Raw genomic sequence first — 12,113 nt, 5'->3', positions numbered from 1 at the left:
CAGCAACCTTACGGTGCCAAGAACAGCCTTGAACTACAAGTCTATTCAAACAAGACTCACACAAGAAGATAGAGGTTGGCGCCAAGGGTCAAGAAAGCCGGAAAACCAGCATCGGCGCATTGAGATGGCATGTCGACTGGGTTGCTGGAGTATAAATAAAAATTGAAACACTATGACCCTGTATCTGTGTGCATGTTCATACAGTACGTATCAGAGTGTGAAAAGAAGTTGACATCCGCGCTCCCCCGAGCCACTCTCCATCTCATCCAATTTAGAACGGGGGCCCTCGCGACGACGCTTCGCCATGGTAACCGGGCAGCGCAGAAACAATGACAGACGGCGGATTGACGTCAGCCACTGTCCTTCGTGCGAGCGGCCGGACAAAAGGAGCAGGGCTCGGCGAAGGACCGCGAGGGCACGTAGAGACGCTGCTACGTTCCGGACAAAAGGACAGACGCCACAGCTGAGGGGCAGGAACATAACAAATGGCTCAACCAGCATTGATAATCACTCTGGAAGGTAGAAATGATCTTTAAAGATGGTTTACACATAAACAAATATATCTTTTTTTCAATGCACCTACAGATTAAAGGTGGGATAGGTAGTTTGCTTTTGGCTTTATTCGGTAAAATTAGCATAATATCCTTTCAGCTAGCAGTAACAGAAGTGCTCTGAGAATAAACTTGGATCTCCGTGTTTACCGCTGCCTCTGTATTTTAGATTCAAAGAATGCACCGCGCCCGAATGTATTGACCAATCAGGGGGTCTATCTCGCCACACCTACTGTACCAGTCATGTTTGGAGGGTGGGACTACATCATTATTGACAGGAGGGAGGGGCAGGTTCTTTTGAAAAAGATGACCAATCGGAGGCCTTGTTGACATCAAACTATCTACCCCACCTTTAATTATTTATAAAGATCAAAGGATCCTAACAATACCATGATGAAGGGTATAGAGGAAATATATTAGAAAGCAATTTCCCCATGGGGATCAATTAAGAACTACTACAATCACAAAAAAACACATCCGAAGCATTTTTATTGTTTGTTCATTTTTCTCACCCATCATATCACAAACCAATACTACAACGTGAATCACGTTAACTCCTATCACCTGCTGCTAATGGAGGTGCCCTGGATCTGTGCCTCGTCCATCAAAGAAATCGGCAGGAGAAAATACAGCATGTGTCTTCGTTTGAAAGTAGAAGCTTTGGGGGCAAAAATAAAGTTGAGGTCGACCTCAAGTGCGTCAAGGTTTTCCCTGGAAAATTTCAGCTCTAAAAACAATTTCTTCGGAGAAAACTTCTGTAAAAGTCCAAAAATGCAACCTTGCTAGTAAGTTATACGCACTGAATAATATTGCTCTCTGTCGGCTCTCAGGTGGCACTTGGGAACATCATTGAGAAAAAGGTGGCCTATTCAAACAACAGTCTTGCCTAAGCTGTTGACAATAACATTTGTACAAAGCTCTACAAAAGTTGAATAACATTAATTGATTGTTTTTTTTTTTTTTTACATTGAATTTCCTCGCGGTATTCTAAACTGTCAATTGCGAAGAAAATAATAGTGATGAGACTTGAGGGCAGATGAGTGAAGAAAACAATGGCACCGAACTTGACACACAAAAAACACAACAGTGAGATGAGAACTTCATTATCAGTACTGTTCCGCCATCATTAAGACGGTCAGCGCTGACCAACCGGTGAAGGGATGGCTTCCTTGGCCCCTCCCTGTACTGTCATTGTACTGTTCCCAGATATAGCCCGTCTCCGCGTACTGTCTGTAAACATTATTGATTATGTTAGTCCTGAGTTCCTGATAGAGGGCGGCCGCCTGGTCTTGGTATGGCCCCTCCGTATTGCCGTAGTGGTGCAGGGCCCTGACGGCCAGATAGTTGATGTTGATCCATACGGCTCCTCTCCAGTAGGGGGCGTCGTGCTCCGTGTTCCTCTTCATGTAGAGGGGGTCGCTCCTGGCGAGCGAGCGCAGGCCGTAGGGCGTCCACAGCCTGTCGGCGTCCCTCATGTCGCGCAGGATGTGCTCCAGCCGCGGCGAGTCGGGCGCCAGGATGTGCAGCAGGAAGGGGAAGATGCTGACGTAGCCCAGGGCGTTGACGTAGCGCAGCTTGGGCGCGCGGCCGGGGTTGACGTAGCGTACCAGGCGCGCGGCGGGGAACTGGCGCCGAGGCTGCCCCGGCGGCACGTACACCTTCTCCTGCTGCAGCGACACCGCCGCCGTGTGGTTGCCGTAGTCGCAGAAGGCGCGCAGCTGCTCCGACCAGTGGCGCTCGTCCAGCAGTTGGCCGTCGCTGAGCGCCCGGCGCGTGCTCTCGTACTCGTCGGCGTGCGGCTCGCCCAGGAGGCGCGCCACGCGCGCCATGACGCCCGAGGCCAGCGCCATCCAGCAGTGCAGGTCCACGTGGCGCTCGTCGGCAGACGGGTGCGAGGCGCGCGGGTAGTCGTCCAGCCCCGACGTCAGCGTCTTGGGGTTGAGGAACAGGTTGGTGTCCTTGTCGCGGCCGCGCCAGCGGTAGGAGTTGGGCAGTGGCCCCGCCTGCGTGGTGTTGTACCACTCGAACCACGTCCGGAGCCTGGGGTAGATGCGGCGTAGGAAAGGCAGGGTCGGCCGCGCCGACGGCGCCTCGGGGTCGGCCGCCAGCCGCTCCGCCAGCTCCTGCACGGCGAGGAACAGCGTGGGCGGGTTGGCGTTCTCGTTGCGCTGCACCACGAACTCGGCGGGCACCTTGCTGCGCGCCTCGTCGCCCAGGATCTGCTCGCGCGGGATCCAGCCCTCGGCGTTCATCAGGTCCAGCCAATGGGCCGTGGCTTCCCGGGTCACCTGGGGGTCCCACTTGCTCAGCAGCAGCTGGTGGAAGCCCTCGTCCCACAGGAAGCCCCGCGGGAAGAAGGAGCGCGACGGCACGGCGGTGAACAGGGCGCCCTCGGGGTACAGGAGCGGGTACTCGTTGTAGACGGACTGGACCACCGACTGACCGTAGAAGTGGCCCATGCCGCCCAGCATGTTGCTGAGCGCCGCCTTGCTGAACTTGACCTGGGCCTGGCCGAAGCCCTTGCCCCCGAGGACGAACGTCTCCTCGAACTTGGCGTCGAACGCCGCCTTCCGCCTCTCCAGCTCGTCCGACAGGGCGGCGCCCGCCAGCTGGCCGGGCCGGTCGCGGACGCTCCCGGACTCGAACAGGACCTCGACCTGGAAGGGGGCCTGCGCGGTGACCTGGTGGAGGACGAAGTCGCTCTCCTTCCGCGGGTCCTGCTGCTGCTGCTGCTGGTGGTGCGGGGGGGGTTTGGACGTGTCGACCGCGACGTAGTGCCTCTTCTCGCCGGAGGGGGGGCTGTAGACGAACCTGCGGCTCAGGCTGTTCCTCGCGATGTCCGTCAGCCTCTCCAAGCCCGGCGTGACGGTCTGGAGGTAGTTGTAGCTGAGGAGAAGGTAGAGGCCGTTGGGTCATACATACCTCAAGGAAGAAATCCTGCCTCCCTCGCCCTTGTCCTCGCCTGTCTCTGGCGCGGCCGCCTCTTCCAACGCTACTTCTCACAACTAGAGCACGTGATGGAGGTGGTTGGGTGAGCCACACTCCACCGAGTTATCCTCGTTGTTTTTAAAAGAAAACTTGCTAGCTAGGCTAGGGCTATATCTTTAGCTGTGCTGGTTAAGATAAGTCTTGTGGTGCGAAGAAGAAAATTGGTCATGGAAGGCGTCAATAACTACCAATATGTTCTCTATGTGACTCGAGCACAGCTTGGTACGGAACATTTTCACCCAGAACACTTTTCTCTTTTCATATGACATCATTTCTCCTCAATAGCCTCTCCGTCATGCCCGGGGTAGAACAAGCCTGAGATGTTGGTGTGTCCTTCCTCACTTCCTCCTCCTTCCTGCGTCCTAACCCATGTAACGTTCAGCCTACTGGAGAAAGGAGGCAACTTAACACTAGTTTAGATGTGCCTCTAGTTTGGGGCCCTATCTCAGTACCAGTCATGGATCAAATAGTATTCCTGTGTCCTGAGTGTCAGTGGGCGGATGTTTGGGTTTGGGAAGTCGACTGAGATTCTTTAAGTTGAGCAGTTGTTTTTTTGCTCCACTGTCGAGATGCGCTGGTGCGCTAAGACGACTCACCTGCCTTGTGATCTATATAGGACAGGCCAATCATTCCTTTTAGACCTAGGCTATTACCATGGCTATTTGTTGCATATAGCCTAGCCTACTATGTGCCAGCAATCACGTGCATTTCCCAAAAGGAATGTCACAACACAAAACTTCTTTCCTAGATCAATCTTCTTGTATTTACTAAGATATCCGCTGGAAAAAATAATTTCCCCATAGACAGATTGAGCTCTAACATCAGTGAAAATGCTTTATTGACAGCCAAAACATTTCTCTGTTGATTGCTGCCCAACACATGAGCCTATTCGCGCACACTTTCAAATGCGCAGTTGAGGAGACTATCGTCAAGTCGCCCAACCATAATGTAGGCTATGAAAATTGGGAAGCGCTGCATAAAAACATGGGGGCATCTGAAGTAGATGGACAATGTGGGCTAGATGATTCATGTTTAGCAAGAAGAACAGCCGTATTTTATTGTGCTGCCTGTGAGTTTGAGTTTAACAGCTGTCTCGACTCCCGCGGTCTCCCCTCAGCCTAGACATATGGGGGGGGGGGGGGGGGCTTGTTAGGTACATGCCCAACAGACCACTCAGATCCTCAGGTACTGAACTTTTAACAGTTCGAAAAGCCAGGACCAAGAAACACAGAGGCAGCTTTTAGTTTCTATGCCCCCAACCTCTGGAACACCCTGCCTAAGAAGGGCCGAAACAACGGAGGTCTTCAAGCGAGATCTCAAGACGTACCTTTTCGACCTAGCCTACAATCACTAGCCAGGACCTTGAGACACAGAAAGGCAGCCTCAAACCTACCTGTGAATCCTCTGTATACATTGGTGTATTTTCTGCTATGCACTGTATGTATATCAAGTAGTGTACAGAAGCTGGTTATCCTGAAACAGGCTTGTTCTGTTCTGACATCTGTGTTGCTTCAATGGCTCAGCGTGCTACTAACCGTTTTCTGCCTCTCCTAGTGCCTCTCTCTCTCGCTCCCTCCTATCTTCTAACCAGGTCCAGTGGATGCCCCACTGTTGCCCGCAGACCACCCTGAGTTCAATTGATACCCCCGTGTCAGCTGTGGATGTTGTAATATTTAGTTAACACACACACACACGTACACACAGACACACATCAGTCCACATCCGACTTAGGCCTGGACCTGATGCTCTTAGCCTTTCTTGCCCTGAAAATGTAATTTAATGTAATTTATTGCTCTATAAATGTTCTTAGCCGTTAGACAAATATATTCCAGGAGCTTGCTCCAGGTTGCCTGTTTTAATATCCGTGTTGCTTTTATGGCACTGTGTGCTACTAACCCTGTTCTGCCTCCCCTCTCCCTAGTGCCTCTCTCTTTCCCTCCTATCTTCTAACCAGGTCCAGTGGATGCCCCACTGTCACCAGCAGACCTCCCTGAGTCCGATAGATACCCCTGTGTCTGCTGTGGATGTCGTAGCATTTAGTTAACACACACACAGACACAGACATACACCAGCCCATTTACGGCTTTAGGCCTGGGCCATAGCAAACACACACCAGTATTTGCCATGTCTCTCCTATGTTGTTTTTAGCTTCTCTTACTCTGAAAATTTAATTTAATGTAATTTATTGCTTTATAAATGTTCTTAGCCGGTAGACAAACATACTCCAGGAGCTTGCTCGATCACCTCGTTGAGAGGGGTCAGGGAAGAATTTTTACAGCTCACTTATCTGGCCCCCGGGTGATTACTGTTTTTTTGCTTCCCTCTGGAATATGTAGGGGTGGGTCGTATACCCACCTCCCTTGTTCTCTGTAAAGCGCATTGTGTTGCCTCTGGGTATGAAATGTGCTATACAAATAAAGCTTTGATTGATTGATTGATCATCGAATCTCTGGTTTGAACAGGCAAATCTGATTCCACTTAAATCAAAATTCAGAGTTATGTACAGCCCTAGTGTGTGTACACACACACCCCAATACTTCTTTCCTATCTAACCCAAATGCACAACCTCACCTATACCACCACACCACATAAGTATATACCTTGTATCTAGATACAGAATACATTCTCTTTATATATATATGTATATATATAGTACCTGGCCTGATCAATCAAGCACACAGCCATCCGACAAGATTTGAACCGTGTAATCTGAGAGCCAGGTCTGTTTGGCTACCTGGCGTATTTGGCGCTGGCGGACTCCCCGGCCACCGGCTTGCGGAAGGTGATCTTGAAGTTCCCCAGCTCCTCTGAGAACCCAGTGATGGAGCCCAGGCGGTTCCTCTCTTCCACGTGGGCCTCCAGAGAACCCTGCGTGTCGGCGGCAGCGTAGAACATGAGCGAGATGACAGGCGCGTGAGGAGCAGAACTCTGATAGGGGCAGACACAGGGGAAAGGAGGTGAAAAGAATAGGCTGGTTAAACAGAGCAAAAGCATTATTTCAAGTTATCTACAACCAGGTCAATATGTCATTTCACAATAGCTGAAAGTCCCAATATTGTTCACTAGACATGACTGATTTGAAATGTGTTATTTTTTTATTTTTTTTTATACTTTTTTTTATTCATGCATGTATATTCAGTATCTGCGAGGAAGCTTAGAATCAATCCAATCTGAAATTTAATCTTATAAAAGCGTAAAGACATCTTTAGTTGCTATGACCCTGGTCATACAATGGATGTGGGTGGGCACCTTGAAAAATCATTCAAAAAACATGTTAAACTCTCAATTTCAAAGACAAGAAACTCACCGAGGTGTTAGTTGGCGTTCTGACATATAATTCGCCATAAAGTAAGATTCTAGTTCATCTGGAAAGGCTTTTTAAAATATTTAGGATAGAACTATTTAGTCGCAGCACATACGTGTGTAAACCTCCGCAAATTAGGTAGCCTAGCAACATAAACAATAACAATAGCTACCGTAAGTAGTTCCGCTTCCTGAATCCCCTCTGCGGATTGATCTACACATCTACAACGGTCGCTTCAATACAAGTCAATGGATTTCATAATATGATCAATAAAACCCTACAGGATTCATACTTTGTGGCGAATTTGATGTCAGAACACCAACGGACACCAATTACCTCCTCGGTGAGCTTCTTGTCTTTGAAATCGAGAGTTTAACATGTTTTTGAATTATTTTTCAAGGTGCCCACCCACATCCATTGTATGACCTAAACGGTGGTAGAACAATTATCAGACTTTCTCAAAAGTGCTAGTTTTGTCAACGTTTTGATCTGAACCATTGTATATGATCATAAGTAACCTTAAAACTGGGCTAAACATGCATTTTCCCTTTACTACTCCTTTAACTCATATTTTGAATGTCTCTATTTCCACTGGTGTAATTCCCAGAGTGTGAAAACTGCTCACGCCCTCCCCTTGCTCCCCTTGCTTAAGGGTGGTGACAAGAGCAACCCCAAAAACCCAAATCACTATAGACCAATCTACAGGCTGTCTGGTTTGGGGAAAATTCTGGATTCCTTTGTAAACTGTCAACTTAAGGATTTTCTTTCATATCATTCCATATTATCCCTGCACCAATCTGGATTTAGGGTGAATCACAGCACTATCTAAGCCATTACTTTAATCACAAATGATATAGTTTCTGCTATAGTTAAGAAAAAACAATGTGCTGCTATTTTTATAGATCTGTCTCAAGCATTCGAGACTGTTCATAATTCTCTACTGCTGAATAAATTATGCAATATTGGTCTTGATGAAAATGCCTGTAGCTGGTTCCAATTATCTATCCAAGAGATTTCAGAAGTCAGGGGGTATCCAATGAGTTTTTATACAAATCTAAAGGTGTTCCGCAATACTGTGTATTGTGTTGCTGATTCTGTGCAACTTGCCATGGAGAATCTGCGACTCTCTTTCAATGCTGTACAATATGCTTTTATTAAGCTCAAATAGGTACTTAATGGAAACAAAACAAAATTGTTTTGTTTAGTAGAGCCAGGGATATTGACCATAGTAATCTCCATATAACTGCTGTAAATGGTTCTAATATCGAGAGAGTAGCAGAATATAAATACCTGGTTATCTGGCTTGATGAAAATGTCACGTTTAAGTACCACATTGCTAATCTTGTGAGTAAAGTACGACAGAAAATTGGCTTCCTGTACGGAAATAGAGCCAGCTTTTCAATGTTTAGTAGGAAGAGGATTGTTGAAGCAATTTTCTTATCAGTTTTAGATGATGGTGATGTAATTTATAGACATGCTACTGCCTCCACTCTGAAACCTTTAGACACAGTCTATCAATGTGCTCCGATTCATCACTGGTGATAGCCATGACACACATCAATGCCTCTTGTCCTCTAAGGTTGGTTGGCCTTCTCTTGAAGAGAGGCGTAATAAGAACTGGTTTTTATTATCATTTTCAAAGCACTTATTGGCCTTATTATCTCACAAGGATGTTGGATTGGAGCTCTTTTCCATGTTGTACACGATCAAATGACTTACTGATGCTCAAAGTCTCCAGAGTTTGCGCCACTCTTGGAAAGACTGCCTTCTGTTCCAGTGCCCCTAGCTCTTTGAAAGGCCTGCCACGCACTTTAAAAATTGATGTTCTTTGCTGTTTAAAACCATGGCCACTATCCACAGCACTTTAATGTAACTAAAGTACTGTTATTGTTTTAGCAGACTCTCTTGTTTTATGTTTTATCTTTCATCTAAACGTTATCTTTTACCTTTGTCTATCTTGTTCTATTATTATGTGTACAGTATGTGATCCATGTTTTATCTCACTATTACATTTACTTCAATCGTGGTCACTGCACATGAGGGAAACCTCAGTGTACTCGAGTATAAATAAAGGTTGAAATGAAATGTATTCATCTTATTTCTTTATTTCAACATGGAGTTACAATTCTGACTGGGGGGTGCTGCTGATCAGACCCAATTTACACCTGGCATTAAAATGTGTCTCGTATCCAGATTGTATCTAGATATGATTTAACCTGATTACATTTACACCTGGTATAATTCAATGTCTCGGCCTTGATTGGTAACATAACAAACTCACATGGCTGAGGCTGGTTGTCTAGGCAGCCCAAAGCCCATCCAGGTCTCGATTGAATTCTCTAAACTACATCCTTCTTTTCTCCCATCCTTAAGGCTCCAGCTCAGTGGCCTTGTGGTTAAAGTGTCTGCCCTGAGATTGGTAGGTTGGGGGTTCAATCCCTGGCCGAGTCATACCAAAGACTATAAAAAATGGTACCCAGTGCCTCCCACTCAGCATCAAGGGTTGGATTGGGGGTAAGTCCCTGCGACACACTAGTCCAGCGGGTGTACTTGTACATCCAGCTGCCTCACGCTAAGGAATCAGGAGATAGGCTCCTCCCCTATGGGCCACAAGGCTCCAGACAGGTGAAAGCATTTCCCGACACAGCTTTTAGTGAGGTAACGAAAGAAGGCTGCATTTTATTTGAGAACCCAAACGATGGTAGCCGGCCTCCGTCCCTCCCTACTAGCATCGATAAAGCCCTCCCCCCTGGGCGTCGCGTCGCTCACGTGCTGCTTGGCCGTGACCCTCCAGGTCCTGTCCCCGCCGTGCTCGCACGCTAAGGAATCAGGAGATAGGCTCCTCCCCTATGGGCCACAAGGCTCCAGACAGGTGAAAGCATTTCCCCACACAGCTTTTAGTGAGGTAACGAAAGAAGGCTGCATTTTATTTGAGAACCCAAATGATGGTAGCCGGCTTCCGTCCCTCCCTACTAGCGTCGATAAAGCCCTCCCCCCAGGGCGTCGCGTCGCTCACGTGCTGCTTGGCCGTGACCCTCCAGGTCCAGTCCCCGCCGTGCTCGCCGCCGGGCCTCTTGACGAACTCGGTGGTGAGGGTGAAGTCGCCGTCCCTGATCTCCTGCACGCCGAAGGTCAGACCGTCGTGCATCAGCCAGCCGTAGCCCTGCAGCCGGTCGCTCTGCTCGCACGTGTGCCTCAGGTTGGCGTCCATGTCGGCGAACTGCCGCATCCACATCAGGCCTGGACCGACACGGGGGGGACACAAGAGGGACAGTGCACGCACAGTGAGGCCACAAGGAAGGCTCGCGTACAGGGTAGCCGTTTTAAAAATTATCCGTCGTTAAAAAAAAAACATGAACAGCAAAACTCTACTTCCTTAATAGTCTCTGGTACTGGCGAATCAAAAGATGTGGCTGTGGTTGTGAAATGGGAAAAAAAAAAGGATGAACTCTGAGCATACCCGTAACCACCGAGTTGGGGCTCCTGGTTTTCATCCCGAAGTAGACCTGGGGCCTGTAGGATCCCCAGAACCTCTCGGGGGACACCTGGGCGCTGGTGCTGTTGGCGTCGAGGACGGGCGGCGAGGGGTGCAGTGTCACCACCCGCTTGGCCAGCGAGGAGCGCATGTACAGGGCGTAGAAGAACCAGGCCAGACTGAAAATGCAGAGGCCGATGGAGATGTTGATGAAGATCTTGCCGAGGTCGAGCTTCTTCTTCTTCTCCTTGCGGTGGAGGGCGGCGGGCTTACTGTCCTCTTTCCCCGGGAGGGGGGCTTCGCCGGTCACCACCCTCTTCCTCTGCCTGCCCATCCTACCCTACTTCAGCTGAGAGAAAGAGGACGGCGTTATCGTGCAGTGGAAGGATAGGTGCGTTAGGGATCTTGTTTCGTCAAGATCACTTGCTTTCTAACCTTACAAGGAAAGGCTGTGCACTTGGTGTGACTGGCCTCCTCCAGTTAGAGGAAAGAGAAGCTCAATCACAAGTAGACCTGTCCTCTCGTAGTTCGAAAAGAGCCCAGGTATCCCTCTGCCAGCATTGAAGCACCTGCCCCATATAGAAGGTTGGCTAGTAGTAACGTTAGCTTGCTGGCTGGTCGATAGGTTTCCCAATTAGCCAGTTAAGTTAGCTAGCAAGCCTACTTCCTTTAAGCATAACGTTAGTATGTGCACCGACACTAAGCTATTCGCTGATGATAGCCCAGCTAATCATTGTGTGCTTCGTGTTTTAGTTTCCCTTCACGGTAAAGCAAGTTCGTTGCTAGCTATAGCCTCTGAGAACAGGTGCCATAGAGCTAGCTAGCTGTCATGCTAACAGACCTAGCTAGCTGTCATGCTAACAGACCTAGCTAGCTAAATGAATGGGCGGCACACCGGCAAGCTAGCTAATGTTTAGCTACCCATCAAGTTAGCTAGCCCAGCAAAGCAGTCAAGGTGCTAGCTGACACCTCACGCGAACATGCTTTATAGGCAGGGAAATAACATTTTTACAGATATGGCTTTTGTATTGTGGTTGTAATGAATGAGGATACTCACCTTAGCTAGCTACAGATATCACAACACGCTCAACTGCACATTATCGTTGACTCGCAGTACTTCCTGGTCACCTCGTTCTCCTGACGTGTACAACCAGACTGTCATCATCAATGATTATGGTGCGTTCGTTTGTGGTCGGAGGTGGCAAGTCGCAACTGGGAAAATACCTACCTCCGACCTGTGTGCATTCGAGCTATATACCATTATATCACAGTTACCTAGTTATATCTATATACCATTATATCACAGTTACCTAGTTATATCTATATACCATTATATCAGTTACCTAGTTATATCTATATACCATTATATCACAGTTACCTAGTTATATCTATATACCATTATATCACAGTCACCTAGTTATATCTATATACCATTATATCACAGTCACCTAGTTATATCTATATACCATTATATCACAGTTACCTAGTTATATCTATATACCATTATATCACAGTTACCTAGTTATATCTAGTGCATTCGAGCAACTGGGGGCTGAGAAACATATCCGAATTTGCGACGAGGAAGTGCGAGTTCATGCGGTGTTTTATTTAATCATTCCTAGTAGCAAGTCGCAATTTGCCACCTCCCAGTTATAAACGAACGCACCATAAGCTAGTTTGCATGCGTCCCCATTCAAGTTCATAGTAGCCTTACTGTCAAACGTGTGATGAAATCCAGTGAGTATGTATCTAGAACTGTTAGATCCAATCAACGATTCAACAACTGAGAGCAGCA

The 12,113-nt window shown here is 48.0% G+C and overlaps 1 protein-coding gene across 1 annotated transcript; it reads right to left on the bottom strand.

Annotated features, from left to right (window-relative positions):
* Positions 1–1,123: 1,123 nt before the first annotated feature.
* On the bottom strand, positions 1,124–11,424 carry mogs (mannosyl-oligosaccharide glucosidase). The gene is made up of 5 exons (XM_084454524.1): positions 11,376–11,424; positions 10,304–10,667; positions 9,860–10,083; positions 6,274–6,467; positions 1,124–3,437 (listed from the first exon to the last, which is right to left on the bottom strand). The coding sequence occupies exons 2-5, from the start codon at positions 10,650–10,652 to the stop codon at positions 1,658–1,660; spliced, it is 2,547 nt and encodes an 848-aa protein (XP_084310650.1). The 5' UTR covers positions 10,653–10,667; positions 11,376–11,424; the 3' UTR covers positions 1,124–1,657.
* Between the last annotated feature and the right edge of the window lie 689 nt (positions 11,425–12,113).

This window comes from Borostomias antarcticus (assembly GCF_949987555.1).
Source record: "Borostomias antarcticus genome assembly, chromosome: 20".
NCBI classification, from domain to species: domain Eukaryota; kingdom Metazoa; phylum Chordata; class Actinopteri; order Stomiiformes; family Stomiidae; genus Borostomias; species Borostomias antarcticus.
Note: the sequence above shows the minus strand (reverse complement) of the source record. Positions and strands in the feature narration are given on the sequence as shown.

Bases quoted from the DNA above. Each gene is read 5' to 3' on its own strand.
- mogs (XM_084454524.1), bottom strand. From the start codon at position 10,652: ATGGGCAGGCAGAGGAAGAGGGTGGTGACCGGCGAAGCCCCCCTCCCG. The intron at 10,084-10,303 runs GTATGCTCAGAG...GTGTCGGTCCAG, and splicing joins CCCCAACTCGGTGGTTACGG to GCCTGATGTGGATGCGGCAG. The intron at 6,468-9,859 runs GTGAGCGACGCG...TGCCCCTATCAG, and splicing joins GGGTCACGGCCAAGCAGCAC to AGTTCTGCTCCTCACGCGCC.